The 21,334-nt window shown below is 48.0% G+C and overlaps 4 protein-coding genes across 15 annotated transcripts in view; 2 read left to right on the top strand and 2 right to left on the bottom strand.

The window, feature by feature from the left end:
• SARNP (SAP domain containing ribonucleoprotein) overlaps positions 1 to 7,653 on the bottom strand; it is a 37,742-nt gene extending 30,089 nt beyond the window's left edge. Inside the window, exons 1-2 of one of the 6 annotated variants that reach the window (XM_056797963.1) lie at positions 7,431 to 7,550; positions 4,793 to 4,871 (exon numbers count right to left, since the gene is read on the bottom strand). In XM_056797963.1, coding sequence (XP_056653941.1) covers positions 4,793 to 4,819 — 27 coding nt within the window. In that variant the 5' untranslated portion in view covers positions 4,820 to 4,871; positions 7,431 to 7,550. Of the gene's footprint in view, positions 1 to 3,046; positions 3,080 to 4,792; positions 4,872 to 7,430 lie in introns of those variants that run through there. The other 5 variants (XM_056797961.1, XM_056797964.1, XM_056797962.1 and 2 more) reach the window with 5 other exon arrangements.
• Positions 7,654 to 7,666: 13 nt separating this feature from the next.
• Positions 7,667 to 11,307, top strand: ORMDL2 (ORMDL sphingolipid biosynthesis regulator 2). Of its 5 annotated transcripts, none has more exons than XM_056797955.1 (4): positions 7,667 to 7,876; positions 8,429 to 8,701; positions 8,811 to 8,962; positions 9,584 to 11,307. In XM_056797955.1, the coding sequence occupies exons 1-4, from the start codon at positions 7,790 to 7,792 to the stop codon at positions 9,717 to 9,719; spliced, it is 648 nt and encodes a 215-aa protein (XP_056653933.1). In that variant the 5' UTR covers positions 7,667 to 7,789; the 3' UTR covers positions 9,720 to 11,307. The 5 variants fall into 5 exon arrangements, with proteins under 5 accessions (XP_056653933.1, XP_056653934.1, XP_056653936.1 ...); XM_056797956.1 differs by having other exon boundaries at positions 8,811 to 8,977; positions 9,584 to 9,697; XM_056797958.1 differs by having other exon boundaries at positions 7,725 to 7,876; positions 8,389 to 8,701.
• DNAJC14 (DnaJ heat shock protein family (Hsp40) member C14) lies at positions 10,227 to 15,295 on the bottom strand. 2 transcript variants are annotated; one of them, XM_056797950.1, is made up of 8 exons: positions 15,070 to 15,273; positions 14,315 to 14,752; positions 13,304 to 13,372; positions 12,540 to 12,646; positions 12,177 to 12,296; positions 11,711 to 11,871; positions 11,428 to 11,530; positions 10,227 to 11,258 (listed from the first exon to the last, which is right to left on the bottom strand). In XM_056797950.1, exons 2-8 carry the CDS (start codon positions 14,693 to 14,695, stop codon positions 11,030 to 11,032), a joined length of 1,170 nt encoding a protein of 389 aa, XP_056653928.1. In that variant the 5' UTR covers positions 14,696 to 14,752; positions 15,070 to 15,273; the 3' UTR covers positions 10,227 to 11,029. The 2 variants fall into 2 exon arrangements, with proteins under 2 accessions (XP_056653928.1, XP_056653927.1); XM_056797949.1 differs by having other exon boundaries at positions 13,304 to 14,752; positions 15,070 to 15,295.
• A 1,235-nt stretch (positions 15,296 to 16,530) lies between these two features.
• LOC130454363 (transmembrane protein 198-like) lies at positions 16,531 to 21,014 on the top strand. 2 transcript variants are annotated; one of them, XR_008912012.1, is made up of 6 exons: positions 16,531 to 16,669; positions 17,787 to 17,990; positions 18,543 to 19,124; positions 19,594 to 19,748; positions 19,857 to 20,055; positions 20,410 to 21,014. XR_008912012.1 is itself a non-coding variant. In XM_056797954.1 (5 exons), exons 2-5 carry the CDS (start codon positions 17,816 to 17,818, stop codon positions 19,992 to 19,994), a joined length of 1,050 nt encoding a protein of 349 aa, XP_056653932.1. In that variant the 5' UTR covers positions 16,531 to 16,669; positions 17,787 to 17,815; the 3' UTR covers positions 19,995 to 21,014. The 2 variants fall into 2 exon arrangements, 1 of the variants encoding a protein (XP_056653932.1); XM_056797954.1 differs by having other exon boundaries at positions 19,857 to 21,014.
• The last annotated feature ends 320 nt before the right edge of the window (positions 21,015 to 21,334 follow it).

The following is a 21,334-nucleotide window of genomic DNA, read 5'->3' as shown; positions in this document are numbered from 1 at the left end:
TCTTTATCCTATTCAAGAATCTGTTTAACAGAGCTAATCCATCTCTTAACATCCTCAAAAACTAAAAACACTTTTTAAATAAAAATAGTTTTATTGCTTTAATCACAGTTATTTTTAGAAATACCATCTCTCCTCCATTCCCAGAAATGAACCCTCCCCACTGAAAAAAGGAAAAAAAGTTGAGCAAAGACAGCCAAGTCACATTTGACAAAATAAACAACACTTTGTTCTAGTAGATCTCCAGCCAGGAAAAAGTATGTTTTATGATCTATTCTCCAGGACCATTATTAGGCTTCTCTTTACTTTATCTCTTAATTTATATTACTATAGTCCTCATGTATACTGTTCTTGTTCTGCTTATTTCAAACAATTCTTCATGTGTTCTCTTACTTCTTCATATTTACTAATTCTAACCACATGATATTACATTAATCATATACCAAAATTTGTTCAGCCATTCTCCAAGTCACAGACATTCTAGTATGCAGGTCTTTGCTACCACAAAAAAAGTGCTTCTTTAAAAATCTGGTATATATTGGAACTTTATTTCAGGCTTTGGGGTCATATGCCCAGTGGTGGGATTGTTTAAAGGGAAAGATTCAAGATCTACAAATTATCTCAATAAAATTCTAATCTATATACATCCTTGTGTTATCACAAGCCTCTAGTTGTTTCCCTATAATTTTTACCAGAAAATCAAGTACCTGTGCTGGCAAGTATATATGAAAACAATTACAAAGAAAAAAAAAAGAAACCACCAAACCTTAATTTAAAAATAATAAAGCAAAAATAAAACCCATTTTGGCATTTTATCGATTGTTCTAGATCATATGGAATCATTCTCCTCTTCCTTGGTAAAAATAACTGGGCAAACTATACCAACTACCTAGGGAAAGGGCAAAGGTAAATTACTCTCAGGCCCCAAAAGACACTTACCATGCTCTTCAAGATATGCTTAATCTGAGGGCAGCTTTGGCAAGGGGATAGTTAGGTGGTTCACTGGATTAAGAGCCAGACCCATAGTCAAGATGTCCTGGGTTCAAATCTGGCCTTAGACACTTCCTAGCTGTGTGACCCTGGGCAAGTCACTTAACCCTCATTGTCTAGCCCTTACCAATCTTCTGTCTTGGAACCAATATACAGTATTGATTCTAAGATGGAAGGTAAGGGTTTAACAAAAAAGATATGCCTAGTCTACTGATGAGATCTTGTTTAATTCCTCTGGCATATAGATACAAATACCCCCTTCGGATTGTTAATTTCAGACACTGGCTCTCGGAGGCCTATATGTACTAACACCAGTACTACAAAAACATAAAATATCAATTTTGATTCTTAGAAATTAGACCCTATAGTGATGCCAGAAGTACTATTATGTTCTTCTCCAAAGTCAATCAAAACATGCATAGGAATTAAGGCAGACATATAGAAATTCTGATAATAAGTGTGGTAAGAAATTAGGACCAAAACCATGAGAACAGGTAGGAAGACTCAGCCCCTTCAAAAAACAAACAACAAAAGGAAAAAAAAGCTGTGCCAGAAATCACAAAACTTAATGCTCATACAATGACTGTTTCCTTTTTGGTTTTCCCAATCCTTAATATATTTTTCTACCTCTACTTCTGCTAACATTAATATACAGGAACAAACCTTCAAAAACAAACAAACCTTTGTTACCCTTTCAGGTAACAAAATTCTACCTAGCACAATAGATCAAACTCAAATCCCCACTCCCTACTTCATGGTCAATAACCGTCCTAAATTCCCTAATCTGACCCCTTTTAGTATTCATCCAAAGAACTACAAGAAAGGATTAAATAGTGATATCCTCGTATAATAAAGAATTGTTATTAAGCTTTTGTATGTTTTCGTTTTTCTCTCCCCAACTGTATAAGCCCCTTGAGAACTCCAGAATATAGGGGGTGCTCAAAAATATTTACCAATGTTGTAGTTGACTATGCTAATTTGTAATTTATCTTGTATTTGTTATAAAATTATTAGTTCAGAGTTGAGATGAATCTTAGAGGTCAATTAGCTCAACTTTGCATCCAATACAGAAAAGTCCTACATAACAAGTCTGGCAGATGGTCCTTTAAGTCCTTTCTATTCAAATATTCCAAGGGCAAAGAATCTGGTTATGGCACAGGATATATCTGAACTGCTTTAGTTTTTAAGTTCTTCCTTGAGGCCCTCTAGGTGACTCAGTGGATGGAGAGTCAGGCCTAGAGACAGAAAATCCTGGCATCAACTAGCTGTACTCTGGGCAAGTCACTTAACCCTCATTGCCTAGCCCTTACCATTCTTCTGCCTTGGAATCCATACACAGTATTGATTCTAAGATGGAAGGTAAGGGTTTAAAAAAAAAATTCTTCCTTATGCTGAACAGAAACCTGCTTCCATGAAACTTCTCCATGGTCCTAGATCTGACCATCAGAGCAAAGGCTCTTAAGGAGAGAAAGGGAACAGTCTACGAACTTATTTTTCAATACTTTGATGTATTCTAATTTATGCATTTAAAAATATTATTCCAATGAGTCTGCAAATTTCACCACTGTCAAAAGGCAAAACAGGTTTTAAAAAAAGCAAAAAGGGAGAAAAAACATCTTGCTTTAGAGTGATAAAAAAATAACATAACAATCCCCTTAATATTTCAAGAGCCATTCCTCAAAAGATAATGGCTATGAATATACCTACATAAGGGATATGAAAAAAAACAATTTTCGGAAGAAAAGCAAATAATCAAGAACCAGGCAAAAAAACTTCTCCAAGTCAACTCAGAAAAATGCAAATTAAAAATTGCCTCACACCTACAGAAACAGTAAATAATAGAGGAACTCTGGGAAGATAGAACACAAATACATTGTTGGTGGTTCTGTAAAGTGGTTTAACCACCTTAAATATCAAGACACCAACGTGTTCACATACTAGACAAATACTACCAACGAAGGTGGTGACAAAAAGGATCTATGTATAACAAAATATTTGTGGTAGCACTCTTGTAGTGCCTCCTTGGGAAGCAGCTGGGTGATATAGAAGACAGACTTACATGAAAACTGGAGCTGGAATCCTGCCTCAGGCATTTACTGGCTGTGAGACCCTGGACAAGTCACTTAACCTCTGTCAGTCAGTTTCCTCATCTGTAAAATGGGGATAATAATAGCACCTACCCCACAGGGATGTTGTGAGGCTCAAATAAGATATCTTATGTATAGTTTTTTGCAAACCTTAGAGCAATACATAAATGCTAGCTAGCTATTATTATTAGCAATCAAATGGAAACAAAAAGGGCTCCCTCGATTGAGAAATGGCTGAACACACTGTGATATGTGAATGTAATTTTAAAAAAAACTATATAGTAAGAAATGATAGATATGAAGATTTCAAAGAAATTAAGAGAACTTATATGACCTGATTCAATGAGAAGGAAACATAACTACAGGAATTATATACACAATGAATACTAATGTAAAGGAAAACAACAGTAAAAAAAAATCTTAAGTATGAACTGTAATGAATAGTCTCTGCCTTAGAGAACTAATAAGGAAACATACCTTCCTCCCCTTGGCAGAAAGATGGAGACTATAGATGTGGAATGCAATATGTACCCCCATGTTTGTTTGTTTTTTGTGATAGGGAAGAATGGGGGGTGGGGGGACACACAGGGGAGCAGTGATGAGATGGAAAGACTTAATAGCTGTGGTTTAAACACAAAAGAGAAAAAATACAACTTGAAAAATGACAGCAGCTGTCATATACCCAAGCCTTTCCTTCTCTGGGTGAAACATACCTAGTGCCTTCAGCAATCCTTACAAGACAGGATTCCAGACCTTTCCCCATTCCAGCCAACCTAACTATAGACATGCTCTAATTTGACAGGTGGTGTAGGGTAAGGAGAAAGAACACTTGACTTGAAGTCAGAACAGAATTCATATCCTGCATCTGACATTTACTAGGTGTACCACCACAGGCAAGTCCATTAACATGCGCTTCAGTTTCTTCATCTATAAAATGGAAATAATACTTAACACTACCTATCTCACAAAATTGTTGAGAATATAAAGCATGAAGTACTATAGACACATAAGCTAATATTGTCTATGTCCTTTTAAAATGTAGTACCCTAAAATGGAAAAAAATTCTTTTCAAGTAACTTCATATATGCACATTTGTCTACATCAACTAGATTATATTTCCAAGGTAGGGACCTTACCTTGACTTATAATTCTTTTTTTTCCTTCCAGAACATCTAACAGTTACCATATAATAAGCAATACAGTATTGCTTAAATGCTCAAAAGAAGCTCTTAAAATACAGAAGATCTCTGAAGGTCAGAGACCAAATAAAGTACTGAAGAATCATAGATGTAGAGCTGGAAGGACCTCAGAGCCATCTCAGTTCACCCCCACATTTTACAGCTGAGGAAACTGAAGCCCAGGGAGATCAAGTGATTTAGGCCCAAAAATGACACAGGCAGGGAGCATCAAAGAGAGGCTGTGAACCCAGGTCTGACTCCAAAGGTCTTTGCACTGTGCCACACTGCTGTACCATTCATGAACGGACAGCCAGTGCTACTACAACCATTCACCATATAAACGAATTCCCACAATATAATTTGGCTTTACCACCATTCTGCTAGGTTTGTATGGCACATGACAGGAAGCTTATCTCAGAAAAACCTGAGGTCAAGTCCTGCCTCTGAAACACACCAGCTGTGTGACATTGGGCAAGTCACTTAACTTCTCAGTGCTCTAAGCAGCTCTCTAAGACTATAAGTTGCAGAGAAGATGCCAACCTGCATTAGTAGAGGGAGTTTCCTCATCCAGGAGCTGAGACTGTAGTCAAGACATTATGAAAGACAAGCCAAGAAGCTGCTAGAATTAATGGAAAACCAATGAAAACCAATATAACAGTGAAATCACAGATCCAGTCCCCATCCCTGTATTTCAATATTTCTATCATTCAGCTTTCTCCCTTGCCAATTTGTACTTGGTGGTAGTTGCATTCCTTTAAAATTTTCACAAGTTTAGAGTCAATAGGTATCAGGTCAAAATAAACAATCATTTCAGGAGAGAATAGTAATTAAGAGATCATAGCTCTACAGCTAGAAAAGCCCTAGGAAGCCATCTGGTCTAGCCCTCACTTTACAGATGAGGAAACTGAGGCCCAAGGAGGCTATGTGACTTGCCCAAGGTCACAGAGGCAGAGGCAAGACTCCAACCCCAGGGCTACTAAATCTCTTTACTTCTCACTTCGACATAAGAGAGCCTCCAGTCCTCAAGGGTTTTCATTTAAGAAGGACTTCCAGGTCATAGGCCAAAGAGGGAATATCAATGTAAAATAAAATAAATCTGCAAGCTCCCCTTCAGCTGCACAGATACTTCAGTGTTCCCCTCCCCCCTTTTCTTAAATGAAAATGAAGAAAAAGGTTGGGGTTTTGATCATTCTTTTCCAACTTGCTCTAAACACTAAATTCAAGTAAACCAATCTTTCCCCAACATCTTATCCCTAAAGAAAATTATATTCACATGTAAATTCCAAAATTTACAAAGTTAAAAAATTAAAATAAGCTTAAGCTCTAAAGCAGGAGTTTTTAACCTTGTTTTCTGTCATGGGACACTTCTGGCAATATGGTGAAGTTTATGGACTGCTCAGAATATTTTTAATATCACTGAAGGAAATGCTAAATTTCAGTCTAAGGTTGGTGAAAGATGGTGGTTTTTCCCCATTTATGGACTTTTTGATTAAGAAGTCCTCCTGTAAAGCAAATAACAAGAACTCTCTCAAGATAGGTAATGAAACCAATCCCCTGTAGCTGTTGAAAGGCAGTGATAATATTTGAAGAGGAAAAGGAAGACTCCAGTTCTTTCTAGAATAGGGTTTGCTTTACCGGCAGTCGATAAAATGTTTTAAAAAACATTTGGAAAACTGTATTTCAATATAATTGGTTGCCTTTGTAATCTTATGTTTTTTATTTTATGCATTTAAATACATTATTCTAAAAAGAGGTTTATAGGCTTCACCAGACTGCTAAAAGTATGAATGACTCTAAAAAAATTAAGAATTCCTGTGGCAAAGGGACAAGCCTCTCCTGCTTTTCTTCCCATATTTTAAGAGTAGAGTTATAAGGAAGAGATACATTTGGTAGGTTTTTATCTCTTCCTTTTAACAGCAGACTATGACTCCTAAAATCAGTCCAGAAAAAAAAAATAAGGAAAGCCAGCAGGCCACAGAAATGTAAATTATTCAACCTTACAATCTCAGCAGCTGATAGAATAAGGATAAAATTGGTTAATTCAAGCATAATTCAAGAGAATAAAGCAGTCCATGCTGCTAGGGCTAAATGTTTAAGTAGCACCTATTTCACAGAATATCGGAGAAAACAAACTTTTTTCCCCCCATTAGACACGCTTAGACAGCGTCAACAAGAAAGGTGATACAACTTTTTGAAAATCTTGTAGAGCACTTGGTATATTATGTAATAAAACGAGTTGGTTTTCAGTTTAAATTAAGCAGTTTGGTTAGCAACTTTAAGCTTCCCAAAACGAAGTGAGGATAGGGGAGCTTTTTGCCAAATTTTGATTGAATATCTAAAACGAACCCATGCCTCGTTTACCTAAAGGTTCTTTCCTCAAAGAGAAAAAAGGTAGAAACCAGCAAGGCTCACAAAGACCGGAGACCTGAAAGGATCCCATACCAGAGGAAGACTTCAAAGGAGGTAATCGGTCCAGGAAGTGAGGGATAGAAGGGAAAACTAGGTTTGTTTTTCAATGCTTCCCCGGACCCTCGAAGTATGGCAGAACTCTTTAAGAAGGAAAACCTCTCTTTTATTCTGAAGAGGTGACAGTGCCTCCTTCAGACTTTTAAGGGCTTTAGCTTCACCCAAATGCCACCAAGTCCCTGAAGTGAGAGAAGGGGATGCGCGAGGTTCCCATTCTAAGGCTTTCCCAGGCTTCTAGGTCGGGCTCAGGTACCAGGACGCCGCTTAGGAAGGCACTGGAGGTATCCCTAGGTCTTTCTAGGGAGCCGGACAGACACACAGACTCGCTTGAGTGCCATGACCCAGCTTGCTGGGGTCTCCTGAACTCGGGAGAGAAACCAGGGGATGGGAAAGGGGTTGTAGTCGGGGGCACAGACATAGGGGCCGGGAAGGGGAAGGGGGGTTACTGAAATGCTATCGAGAGGAAAGGAACCACACACTCTCGGGAGGGCAAGAGAGAGCGCGGGGGTGGCAAAGAGGAAAGGAGAAGCCGTAAGGAGAGGGGCACCCGGAACGGAGAGGAAAAAAGGCAGGGGGGGAAAACGGGGGGGGGGGAGGGTGCGGCATGAGGGGAAAGGAAGGCCCCAAAGAGCAAGTCTAACAAGGGAAAGGACCAGAACACCGCTGAGGGGAGCCCTGGAGGGAGAAATGAGGGGAGGGAGGCTCCGGTCACCTCGTAGAGCTCGGCCCCCAGTCATGCCCGGGCCTCTGCCCCTCACGGTACCTTCAGCTTGTGAAGCTCCACCGTCTCCGCCGCCATCTTGTCACCCCTCCACCCCCAGCGTGCCCCCCTCCCCCTGCCTCCGCCTCCAGGAGCTCCCGCCGAGACTCAGAGGATCACCATCACCCAATAGTAATTGCTTATACTTCCACTGTACAACATCAGCTTTATCCATTTGTCGGCCACCAGCATAGCCCCGCCCCCACACGTGGGCTTGCCAGCGCAGAGGATTGGAAAAGGACTGGTTCCTTTCCGCCAGAGTGACGGGAGCACAGGCTAACCGTAACATCGCACACCAAAACTGATGACCAATGAGCTACGGCAGCGCAGAGTCTGGCGACCCAATGGGGATGATGTGGGGGCAGGACCACTTTCAGGAGACAACAGGTGGAGAGAAGGTAAAGTCCCCGTACTTGCGTTGGTGGAGTGGTCCCTCGCAGCTGCCAGGTGAGGGGAGAGGAAATGGGAGTGAGGGCACGGAACCGAGAAGGGTGGAAGGCCAAATGAGAGAACTTGGAGGGGCAAGGATGGGGCCCCGACGACTGCCAGGGGATTTCTGGGGCTGGGCTGGGTTCGGGCGTGGGCTGCCTGCTCGCTTGGGAGAGCTATCAGTCCTTCCGGGAAACGTCTTCGGAATGAGGAGTGGGGAGTTCGGCCGCGGCCGGAGCCAGACGGCCCAGGATGTGTTCCCGTAGCCTTCCACACCTTCCGGAAAGAGGAGGACCAATCCATAGCAGGAGAGAATGGAAGGCTAGAGGTTCCTCACTGAATACTGCCCCTGGGCACCGACCTTTATACGAGCCTTGTTTTATTCTCCATCCAGTTCCCTTCTTCCCTGCCGGGCCCCTCTCACTGCTAAAGAAAAATAACTGATTCCTTTTATCCCAGAAAACCTGTTCTTATCCTTCAGGCTTCAGTAGATCTGAGAAGTGCCTTCCCCTTCTCCCAAGTTCAAGGATCACTGCAGTCACCAAACCGGTAACAGGGAGGCTAACCAAAGGAGAGAGCAGCCCAGGCAGGGTGAGCTCCTGACTCACTACTGTAGCAGGATGAATGTGGGGGTGGCGCACAGCGAGGTGAACCCCAACACAAGGGTAATGAACAGCCGAGGCATCTGGCTAGCCTACGTCATCCTGGTAGGGCTTCTGCATGTGGTTCTACTCAGCATCCCCTTCTTCAGCATCCCAGTGGTCTGGACCTTGACCAACGTCATCCATAACCTGGTGAGCCAAATCTATTTTCTCTCATCCAGAATTTACTTTGAGCATTTGCCCACCTGCCTCATATCTGTACTTGAAAATGGCTGTCTTTTACCATCTAACCCCCTCCCAGGCTATGTATGTTTTTCTGCACACTGTGAAGGGAACACCCTTTGAGACCCCAGACCAAGGCAAGGCCCGTCTCCTTACCCACTGGGAGCAGATGGACTATGGGCTCCAGTTCACCTCCTCTAGAAAGTTCCTCAGCATTTCTCCTATTGTGCTGTGAGTTCCAAGAGGGTGAGGAAGAAGCTGGGTAGAGTAGAGAATGCAAAGACCACCAGGGGTCTTAAGTGGGAGGTTAACACCACAACTCTCTATAATATTCTATAAGCTCACTGAAAGACTAGCTCACCATCCATCTGTCTATGCTGGGAGAATGGAAAGGGTCCAGTTCACTGATTCTGAAATCCAAAAGTATAAAAGCCACAAATAGATTTGCTGCCTCCTTGTGGTGGCAATGGGGATAGAAGAGTCTGGGGAAATTCCAAAGAAATCCTAATCTAGATTCTGTGGTGCAAAAGGCACCACTAACATATAACTGATTTAAAGAGGGAAATGTCAAACAAGGGGGCATTTTCAGTACTGTAGCCTGACCATTCTTTCATTTTTCATCAATCCATGCATTCTGTTAATTCTAAAAGCTATTGTCTCCATTCAAGAGAAATGTTGTTCATATGGCAACAGTTTTGGGGCATTGGAACTAGCAGGGGTAGAGCTGGTCATATAAACTCAGAGCAGAAAGTCATTGCCTTTGGAGAGAGATGGTAGGAAGAACAAGAGGGCAGGGCACAGGTGGGAGAGTGGAGATCGGTCTCTTTTTCATCATGTTCTTTCTCTCCCTAGCTACCTCCTGGCCAGCTTCTACACCAAATATGATGCTGCTCACTTTATCATCAATACAGCTTCGCTACTCAGTGTCCTACTGCCTAAATTACCCCAGTTCCATGGTGTCCGTCTCTTTGGTATCAATAAGTACTAAGATCTTGCCATGATCATGAGGTGTAGGCAAAGGGCTGGTCTATCCGGCTTCCCTTTAGCTGCTGAAGATCTGATGATCAACTGACTTTTTTTTTTTTTTAAACCAATCCCAGGCATATGAATTGGGATGGGGGTGGGGAAGTGACAAGTCCCCTTGTGCAAGGGCAGGTTCCTTAGAATCAAGAAAGGTAGATAGGAGTGAAACCTACTGTCCCTTCTGGTGCTAAAGTTTTTCTTCTTCAACTATCTTTGCTATGTATTTCTTTGTAATAAAAACTTATTTTTCAAATATAAATCTAGAGGAGTCAGCACTTGTAAGAGTTGAGGAAAGGGGAAAGGACCACATTCATCTAGTCTTCAATTTAAAATAAACCTCTTTCTAATTGTATTATATTGCATGCCTCCTGGCAACTTTCTTATCCCCACTCTCCAATGAACCAAGAGCTAGTTATCAGAGTTAATTATCACATATAGAATAGGGTCAGGGCAAGTGGGCACACAAAAGAGGTAGGCATAGCTTGCCAGTTATATTTATAGAAAGGTAAATCCCCTGGCTTTAAATAGATACGTACATACAAATATGAACAAACTTAAAAAAAAAAACAACCCTTTGATTACATAGGGATAGCTGGGGATAACCCACCACCACCACCAAACTTGGATTTTTTTTGTTTGTTTGTTTTTCTGCCTCCTTCCCAATCAGGGCATGGGGACTTGAGTCTGCTTAAAAAAAAAAAAAATTTTTTTTTGTCAAATCAGCCATCCCTGCAGAAACAAGCCTGAGGTTAGGTAGGATCCACAGAATAAAAAGAGGCAGCATTCCCATTCCCTGAATGGTCCTGGGCTTTTACCCACCCCTGAACATAAAGGCTACCTGCCTCCTCTGCTGTCTCTTAACCTGGAGGATAGAGGAGAGGGCCCAGAAACAAAGGCCTAAGTTCACAGCAGAATGAGAGTCACCTTGGCCTTCAGAAGGAGGACAATATAAAAATCCCCCCTGAATGTTCTATGTTCTGTCCCCCATAAAACATTCATCAATCCCAATCCTAGACGTGGTCTAGGCCCAGGGCCCTTCTTTCCAACCACCCCACTATTTCTTTGGTATTGGCCTCTAACAAGGTTCAGTTCTTAAGTTCCCAGAGTGGGGATTCAGTGGCTTCCCACAAGTCACTGAGTGAACAGTTAATGCTTGAAACTTTTTAAATATTGAAAATTAAAAACAAAACAAAACAAATTCCATCCTATGCTGTACACAGCCCTTATGACTCCCTGACACTGAGCTGAGGAAGGTGAAGAAGAAGAGACAGGGCATCAGCGCTGGAAGGGCCTCCTCACTTTTTTTCGACGCTTCGGTTTGGCTTCTGAACCCTTGGGTGCTGTGGAACTGTCTGGCCTGGAAGGTGGGGTGGCCCCAGGCCCCCCAGATTGAGAAGCTGCAAAGAAATTTCCATTGGGCATCTGCCCTGGAGGAACCTGAAAGATCCGGCTGAAGAAATCCTGGAGGTCAGCAACTGAAGCAGGAGGGGCATCCGGAGTGGCTCTACAGAAAAATAAATGTTGTGGTGAGGAGATGAACACCCCTAAAGATACATAGTTGTTTTAAGGGTTTTTTGTTGTTTTTGTTTTTTGAAGTATTAAGGTAGTGGCCAAGATGCTAAACTATATACCGTCATTTTCTGAAACAAAAGGACAGGAAAAAAAACACCTACCTCTGCCGCCCACCAGGACCAGGAATCCGGGACCCAAATGAGATGTGATAGGGGACTCTGTGGGTATCTGGAGAGATTCCCACACGCTGGCATCCAGCCCATTCTGCAAACATGAGAGCAAGTCAGATCAAATAACAAGACTCTATGTAAGCATATGCCCAAGCCTGTCCCAAGACTATCTTCCATGTTCTCTAGTATTGTAGACAACTAACCATTCTGGTCCTTCTGTTTTGATCAAGCCCATCTACATACTATCCTACCCTGAGGTAAGGTTGGAATATACCTGTGATATCATATATTTTTCCATCCATCATGGCAAAATAAGTGATCTTGAGGCCCAACATGCTTGATTCTGCCCAGAAGTCACCTTCCTCAGCAGGATGCATCTTGTTGCACTCAGCACAATATCGGGCATACTGAGACTCTCGATTCATTTCAAACCTCCTGTCACCCAATATGAAACATAAAAATTAGTCCCAAGTACAATCAAGGCTTATTAAATAGGGCTAGGATGGCCCTATCCTATCTACTTAAGTAAACTTCAAATTAAATTATTCTCCCTTTGTTCAACCAAGTGGTGAACCCTCCTCCCCACCCCAAGGTTTTTTATCATTTGGTCCACAACCATTGACTCCAAACCCCTTAACAGAAGCCATAAAAAAAGCTTTAGAGGGAAAAGAAGCCTCAACTATCCCATCTCTAAGCTATAATGCCCTTCCATCTGATGTTTCCCCTCATATGTTTTTCACCTATGCTTTCCTTGACATCGGCTGCACATCATAGTATTCATGGCTTCCTTGAGTTCATCCTGCAGCTTGGACAGAAATTCATTCACTGACCTGCTCAGCTCACTCTCTGCCATTCGTTTCCTAGGGTAAAAGAGAGGTGGTTAGCCACAGAATGCTGGGGAAAAAAAATAAGTAAATCCTTGAATATTTCTTGCCCTCATCTCTAAAATAAGAGGATTAGACTAGTCAGCCTCTGAGATACCTTTCAGTTCTAGATCTATAACACCTCTCTCTGACCAGCAACACCCTACTTCAACAAGCTACAAGGGCCCTCTCTGCCTCTGACACATTCCACCCTCACATAACATTTTTTTCATTTCTCACATCTCATATTCCTTCCGTCTCTCAGGATTGCTGACAATATCCCAGGCAGCCCGCAACACCTTGAAGGCCTCTTCAGCCCTGGGGTGGTGGTTCTTGTCAGGATGAACCTACAAAGTCAAAAGCTAAAAAGTCAAATTCTTGCCTCAAAGACAAAATGATCCCATACTGAAGTGAAAAAACTATCTCCTATTCTAAAACATTTCCCCAAAATGTTAGTCCTAGGTCATCTACCTAATTCTTTCTCATAACTCAAAATGAGTGGAGAATTCTCATATTGGGATAAAAAACGTTCTAAATTGACTAGTTTTTCATTTTGTTCCAATGGGGGGATCTTCCTCCATTTAATCCGTCTTTAGGGAACTCCTATTTGCCTATTCTTCAGTTTCTTTTCTCTAGGCTCAATCCTTTTGGCACTTCTCCCTCCTTTCCCACTAATTCTGGTTATTCTCCTTTGCAAATTATTTTCACATCCCCCTGAAAATGCAAAGTAGACTGCCAAGACAGGTTGGCTAGCATGAGAAAAGCAGAATGATATTGCACTCTCCCACACTTGACCACGGCAGGCCACTGTAGCAATGTGACTGAATTACTCCTTAAATATTAGTAACAAGACAAAAAACCAATCTAAATGTGGGGATAATGAGTTGCCAAGTATTTAAGCTTCTCCCCTCAGCTTTCAACACTGAAATCACACACACACACATTCACTCTTACACTCCCCCCCCATCCCCACCCCAGAAAATATGAACAAGGTAGGGACTTACCATCACTGCCAGTTGCCGGTATGCCTTCTTCAGTTCTATATCCGATGCTGTGGTTTCTACCCCTAGCACCTGGAAGGGGTTTAGTTCATCTTCTGGGATCCCAGTCATAGCCAGGAGTCGAGCCACCTCCTCTCCAGGTTGGTAGTATCGCCCACTAGATGTTGACCCATCTCCTTGCCTATTGGTCCTCTGCTTGACCCAGAGTCCCTCCAGCCAACCCCTCTGCACCAGCCTCATCAACTGTTGCCATGTCCTACTCTCTTTGAAATAAGTCCAAAGGCGGTACATAGTAGGGGAATCCAGCCTGGAGAAGAGCCAGGTGGCCTGAAACCGACAGCCCAATCGGTCTCCCACAAATGCCAAGACTTTCCAGGTCAACTGAAGACAACCCAACAGCAAGGCCAGGACCAAAAGTAGCACAGCACACAAGAGTCTAAGCAGATGAAAAAGAAGCCCTGCCCCAGAGCAAAGTCCCCGGCATAGACACAAGAACCCTACCTGGGCCCAGCTCCCCAACTGCCCAGCCCAGTTTCCCACCCAAACTCGAAGCAGGTCCAGATCACTTCCCCTTAGCTGTCCACAAGAAGAGATGAGGTGCCCACCAGTTTCCACATATTCTCCCACTAACACCAGCAACTCAATCAGCCACCAGAAGCCCTTCTGTCCAAGTCGATACAGTTCCTCTGACCCCCACACCACCAAACACCACCGCCAGTCGGTCTGGCTCCGTTTCCGGCCAGGCCGGTGTCGACCAAAGGGCCGAGAGTCCCTTCGACCACTCTCCCGAAGCTCTTCTTTGGTTGGTAGGCGATGCCGCTGCCTTTTGGGGGGAGGCTTCCTTCCACTGGGCACAGGAGAAGGATCCCTGGGAACCCTCGGGGGCCCTTCATCATCTTCATCTTCTCCCAGGGGTGGGGAGGCGCAGCAGGTGCAAAAGTTATTTCTTGAACCATCTCCCCCCTCAGAGAAAGGCCCCTCAGGAACAATGGGAGCTCCCTGACAATTACATACCGGTGGAATAGTTGGGATGGAAGAGTCTCTGTCCTCCAGATCTCCGGCCCCATTGTCCCTTGAAAGCTCCTTGTCCACTCCTGTTTCTTCATCTGAAGATGCTTCAGTCTGATCGAGATCTTCTCCCTCCCCAGAGGGTCCTGGGTCTCTGGGAGCACCTTGGCTTGGATCCAATTGGTGGGTGGGGCTCTGAGGATGTGTGTTTGTGGAACAAGAATGTCTTGTAAGGCAATAGGTACCATTGGGTGCAGCCTCCACTGAGTCCCCAAATCCTGAGAATGAAAGTTTGTCGGGGCCCACAGTGGGCCCTGAAGTCCAAACTGGAGAGCCACTGTGGGGTGCCCTGTACAACTTCCTTTCCCCGGGGTGCTGCTGGGCCATGACCCCGGGGATTCCTGAAGGAATTTAGGTCACAGCCATCATGATGACTTCAGGCGCCTGCAACACAAGGGAGGGGTCCAATTAGGAAGCTTTTCAGCATGAGCTCCCCTCTCCCGGGTCAGGCCCACTTGTCAAGGAGTAGGACTAGCGGCCGTCCCCTTCTGTGTCCCATCGCGGAGCCCCACGTACGCTGGGAAGGAGAGGAGTCCGCCGAGGAGAAGAGTCCCTAACGAGAGAGGGCGGGGAGACCGGGGAGCCGCGGGAAGAGGAGGGACAGAGGGGTGGGGCGGGGCCGGAGGGGGGCCCGCCCCGAACCTAAGACTGGGCCGAGTGCGGGGAATAAAAGGGAGGGGGGGGGTGGGAGAGAGACAAACCAGGCAGCGGCAGCAACGCTCTCCTTCCTGAGAGGTCCGGAGCCCGGGGGAGCTACGAGAGCCGCTCCCCCGGCTCGGCCTCCCGCTCACGCTCCGCTTCCGCCTTCCGTCCCCGCCGCCGCCGCCGACCTCCTCAGACTTTCACTTCCGGGGTTGGCGGGGAAGGGAGGAGCGACAGCGGTTAGCCGTGGACGAGCTCGAGTCCAATCCTGCGGGAGGAGGTCCACGCTGGCAAGAAGCCCCGCCCCTTAAAGGGTCCGCGTCCGCTTGGGCAACTTGGAACTTAAAAGTGTTCCACTGCCCTGTAAAATGTGGGGAGGGAGGCGGGTGCTGCTGGACACTCGGGAGCGAAAAGCAGCGATTTCCGAATCTGCGAAGAGACTGGGAGGCACGGGGAGAGCCCCGCCCCCCATGCCTCAGTTTCCCCTCGGGACTAGATGGAGGGGAATCCCAGCCCTGCTCATTTTCATTTCCCCGCCCCCAGACCGCTGCCTAGGAGGACAGAGGCTTTTTTGTGTCCCAAGAAAACTTGGGCGGAGAGGAGACCACCCCCATCCCACCCTCCGCCCCTCTGAGCCCCAGTTCCATTCTTCCCTCCTCCCCAGCCCCCAGGCCTCCCCAGCACTCTGCCCAGGCGGAACCAGGGTGGCAGGGAGGAGGGAAAGGGGAAGCCAGGCGGTGCCGCCCAGCGTGGCTCCGGCTCCCACCGTCCTCCCCGCCTCTCTACCAGGCCAGGCCTCAGAGCAGGGTAGGATCCGAAGGGAAAATGACATGCAGAGCGTCCCGGGGAGGGCTCCTTCCCCATCCAGAGGGGTATGCTTGAGCCTGGATTCCGGGGTCCCAGTTTTTTTTTTGCATCTGGTTTGCATAAGGTGCAATTCTAGTCCAAAGGCTGGAATCCCTCTCTGACCCCTCGGAGAGGAAGCCCTCCCTCCCCACCCTTCCTCTGCTTCCTGAGCTGAATCTTTCTCCCAGGAACTTCCAGATACCCCAGTCTCCGCCTCTCTCCCCGTCAGCGCCCCGAACCCTAGGACTACTGCCCAGGGTCCACGATGCCGACCCCTTTTCTCCAGGAGACAATACTCCAATTCTCTTGGAAGTGGAAGGAACCATACGGGAGTTGGGGGGCGCTGGGTCCCCACTAGAGATTTCGAGGGGGTCTGGAAGCAGAGGAGTGACCCTCTGAGCGTTTGGAGTCCTTTTCCCAAGAGCCTCGTGGTATCCTCCCCTCCAAACACCTCCTAGACAAGGTTGCTGGTGTCAGGACTCGAGTTAGGGGAGTGAGGTCCCTGGCTCCCGCCTCCCCCCCCCCCCCATGGTGTTGACTAGTCCCGCCCCGTGATGTCACCCCCCCTTGCACTCACTCTATCCTCCTCCCCCACCCTCAGTTCCCAGTTTCCTTCTTCCCTCCCCTCCACCCTCCATCCCCCCCCAGCTGGTTGCATTGAGTTGCCTGGGCTTGGACTGCACTATTAGCCAGAGTTTCTAGAGCTACGAAACGAACGACTTCCCCCACCGCCCAACCCACCATGGGCGTCCTCCTCCGGGCCGAGATGCAGCTGGGGATCTAGGAAAGTGCCCCTGGGCTCCAAGCTGGGTGGTGAGTAGTTGTTCCCCCTCTCCCCATCCTGTACCAGGATGGAAGCCCCAGACTTCAGAAGGGGTGGGGTGGGGGAGGCAGGGGCTGGAGGCTCCGATGCAAATACTTGGATGACCCAAAGCAAGGAAGGAATACACTTTCCCCAGACCCAGTGCCCCCCAAATGCAAACCCCCCTTGAACTGCGCCCCAATTCAGGGTACTCACTGGCTCTATCAACCTGTACTGGCAAAGGGGAGAGAGGGAATGCCAGCCTGAGTTGGTCGAAGGGGGTTTGTGCGAAGACATGAGATGCCAGTGGGCATGATGCCCACTCAGAAAGGAACGAGGAGGTTGAGGGAGTTTAGACCAATGGCACTGTTCTCTCTGATAACTCTGTCTCTGGATCCGACTCCAGGCACGACTCCAAAAAGCTGAGGTCTGTAGCTCTGCTCTAGTCTGACTAGGACTATTTCTCCGAGTGCCTGCCTGCCTGCGGCGCCTCTTGTTTTCCTCCCCCCCCCCTTTTCTTGTTAATCCACGCTATCCAGATGCCCAGACCCCCCACTCCCCCATGAGTCATTCTTCTTTATTCCATGTGCCCCCATTACCCTCCAGCCTTCCTATACTGTACCGGGCTCCTAACCCTAATCCAAGTGTGTGCTCCTCCCCCACAACCAGTGTTCCCACCTCCTCCCCTAAGGTAGAGTTGGGGGTCTAATTCTACTCCTCCCCCCCTCCCCCTCCCCATCATCCAAAGCTTGCAGTTGGATGGAAAGAGCCCGGCTACCCCGCCCAACGTCCAGGCCAGTTACTGAGTCCCAGAGAAACCCAGCGATTTGAACAAGGTTACCAAAGGATTTTGTTTCACTGTTGCCAAAGAATTCAAAGTCCAGAGCCTCTGACGGCAAATCTAACGGTGATTTTTAGCACGCTGCCTCCTCAGGGTGTTTTTTGCTCTATGATTCAGTGGAATGGTCTCAGCAGACTTGGGCATCCCCATTCCAGAGAAATGGGTGCAAGAGTGAGAATATCAGGAAAAGCCACAGGAACCTCTGGGCGGCTCTGGCTTCCGATGGCCACCCAGGGGCTTCTCACAGGACTCCAGAGTTTCTGAGCAGGCCCTGCTCCTCCTTACAGGTTGGTCGAATGATCCAGCCTCCTTGACCATGGATCAGGGACAGCCCCCCTTGACTGTGACCTCTGACCCCAGGCTCTTTAACCAGCAACTCTCTGAGCCCCCTGAACCACAATGTGTCCTGGAGCCACCAGACAACCCGGAGCTGGTTCCTGCCCTGGTCTGTGCCCTCTGCTGTTTCTTTGGAGTCGTCTACTGCTGCTTCGGTGAGGAAGGAAAAGGATCCTGGAGGCCCAGGTGCCACCATCTGTTGGCCTCTCCTTCAGGACCTCATCCTGGCTCTTTGCTGTGGTGCCCGCTTTTCCCCGTCATTGGGGTGCCCCCTTAACTCTTCCTGCTCCCTAGCAATATACTAATCAGAACTCATGTTTATGTCATGATTTGCAGACATTTCACAACTTCCCCTCTTATCCATGGTACCACCTTTCTGCCTCCCAGACACCGCTCTTCTGCCTATCCCAGTATCTCTTGACCCGCTGACTATCATCCATTTTTGACATCCTTGCTTCTTGCCTTCCTCATTAAACCCAATTCCCTTTACTGTCTTCTAGGAGGACCATTCGACTCCCTCGCCCAGGGAGGCTCCCATGCCCTTATTGGCACTCCCTCTCTGAATATTCTTCCTTGCAGCCCTTGTCCCTAGAATGCCTCCCCTCCTTCCTCATATCTCCCCTCTTTTACTTCTCACTGCCCTCTCTCTCGACCCAGGAACGGGGGGTTCCCTGATAACGGTGTCCGCCTCCCCATCCCCACCGCAGGTTACCGATGCTTCAAGGCAGTGATGTTCCTGTCTGGGCTGCTTTCAGGCGCCCTCGTAATCTTCTTGCTGTGCCACAAGGAACGGGTGCTGGAGACGCAGCTGAGCCTGGAGGTGAGCGCAGGCATCGCGCTGGGCATCGGCCTCCTCTGCGGGCTGGTCACAATGCTGGTCCGAAGCGTGGGGCTCTTCCTGACGGGCCTCCTGCTTGGCCTGACGCTGGGGGCAGGTGCCCTACTGGGTACCGAACCCATCTATCAGCCACCCTCAGCCTGGGTGCCCACAGGGGGCCTGGTAGGCCTGGCACTCCTAGGTGCCCTCCTTACCCTACGCTGGCCCCGACCTTTCACCATGTTAGGCACAGCCCTGCTGGGGGCAGCCGTGCTGGTGGGCTGTGCTGACTACTTCCTGGAGGGCCTGGCGCTGGGCGGGCGTCTGGGTCAGCGGCTTCAGGCCTTGCCCGCCCTGCCCCCGCTCTGCTGGTACAGTTGGGCCCTGCTGGGTGCCTGGCCTGCCCTGGGGGCGCTGGGGGCCCTTGCTCAGTGGAGACTCACAGCTGAGGGACACAGAGGCCATCATGATGGTGAGTTCCAATCTGGACACGGACACCCCGTATCTCTCTCCATTCTCATCCTCTACCTCATTCCTGACTGCAAGCGCTGGGGTGGGGAAGGGGAGCACATAAATGCCTACACTTGGGGAGGATGGATGGGCTTTTCTGACTTGTCAGAGGCAGCTTCCAAGGGTCCTCAAGGGAAAATGCTTAGGTCATGCTTAGCAGCGAGAGTGGAAGTGGGCAGTGTCAGGGCCTCAGGAGAGCGGCATCGCGCCGTGAGAATACCGGAAGTGCTGGAAGATGGCAGACCAGAGAGCACATGCAGGAGAAACCCCCCAGGAAGGAAGGGAATCTCCAGGGGAACCCGGGGCAGGTCCTATGGGTATGGGAGTGAGGCGTGACGTAGGCTCTCCCTGAAGGACTGGGCTTGGGGAGGGAGGACAGGGCAAGAGCAGACTTGGAGAAGGGCTCAGCTTGCTCTCCATGTCCTCCAAAGGAGTCTCCAGCCATCGACTGAAGGGTCTCCAGCTCCTTCGGATCCGCCAGCAGGAGGCCAAGTGGCAGCAGAATTCTGGGGCGGCAGCCAGTGAGGGCAGCTACCATCGCCAGGTCCCACACCGAGCCCGGAGCCCAGCGGACAGCCTGGCACCAGTGAGTGGGCAGGGCGGGCCAGAGGACCAATAGGGAGAGCCAGGACCTCTGACCTCAGCCCTTCTCTCCCTTCCCTTGCCTTTCTTCCCGCTCTTACTTACGCTACAGAGTTATCTCCAGAGTCTCCGGGATCGACAGCTGGGGCCAAGCGCTCTGGGTTCTCCCCCTCATGCCGTCCTGGACCTAGATTCGGACTGTGGTTCCACCGTGCCCCTCACCACACCCCCTCGCTCCAACCAGACCTGAGCCTGTGTCCGCTCACCCCTCACACACATCTGTGCCTTAGAGAGGAGGGTCAGAGCACCAGGTGGGCAATGCTTGGGCAGAAGAGGTAGAACTTTCCATCCATTAACATTCGTAGAGACACACCTTCCCTCTTTCCCCTCTCCAGCTGTTAGACCGGGGGTGGCCGGAGAGGGCATGAAATGTGGTCTAGCCCAGCCCTGTGGGAGAATGTGCCAGGGTGGAGCTGGGGACAGCTGGAGGAAGACTGAGGGAGGAAGGGGGCGGAAGAACTGAATTTTCACCTCTGCTCAGGCTCCAGAGATAGCCTCGTATTTCTGGAATTCTCTGTCACCCCTAAAACTCAGCCCAAGCGTGACCCCAAGCCTGGAAGGCCCCTTCTCCCCTCCACCGCACAACCTCGTTTTGTACCACTCAGATCCTGTGCCTCAGAATGGAAAAGTGGGGTTAGGATTTTTGAAGGTCCTCCAGAAAATCAGGGAACTTCTAAAGACCGTTATCTATCCCTCCTTTCTGGGGAGAAGGGGAAGGATCTGTCTGGCATCCCCTTGACTCCTCGAGTCCCAGGTAATGAAAGGGAGTGGGTGATGAGGACCCTCAGTATTCTTTTCTCCCCCACACCTACAGTGCCTGAGCCCCATTCCTACCTCATTGGGTGGCTCTGTCCTCCCTGGTGCTTCTTTCCCAACCCCCTCAGGCGGGTGGTGTGTGCTGGGGCCACCCAGACTCTGCCTCTTGCTGGCTCCTTGTGTCGAAGAGAAGAGGGCAGCTCTGGGGAGAGCAGCAGGAAGGCAACATGGAAGACGGACAGATGTCAGCGCCTTCTCTGTCTCCCCACCCTGTAGGGGACACTAACCTTCTAACTGCGCCTTCACTCCAGCCACTAACCCTGGCCTAATATCCCCAGCCCTGCTTCCATGTCCAGAACCTCCCCTCACTGGCACAGAGGCATACAAATGAGTGCCAAGGGAGAGGGAGGGGAGATGTGGATGGAATGTAAATAAAATGGCATTGAAGATGAAACCAGGTGCTCTGGACCCTCCACTGCCTCTTGCTCCCCTTTCGAGAATCATTTCCAACCCACTTCAGCAAAGATTTGCTAAATGCCAGTTATGTGCAAGACACAAGCACTGCCCCAAAGGACAAAGCAATCTCTACCTCTCGATGTGAGATCTTATCTGTGTACGGCATTCTGTCCCCTAATACAACCTGCCTTTTAACGAGGGGCACTCCAAGGACACGTGAGATGCCCAGTGTTCACACCAACAGTCTGTGCCGGTCCCAGGTAAGAGCAGGCAGGCTCTCTGGGAGAAGCCTTGTGGGAAACTAGCAAGGTTCTGATC

The sequence above is a fragment of the Monodelphis domestica genome, chromosome 5 (genome assembly GCF_027887165.1).
Source record: "Monodelphis domestica isolate mMonDom1 chromosome 5, mMonDom1.pri, whole genome shotgun sequence".
Classification (NCBI taxonomy): Eukaryota; Metazoa; Chordata; class Mammalia; order Didelphimorphia; family Didelphidae; genus Monodelphis; species Monodelphis domestica.
The sequence above is the reverse complement of the archived record's forward strand: the minus strand, read 5'-3'. Positions and strand labels throughout refer to the sequence as shown.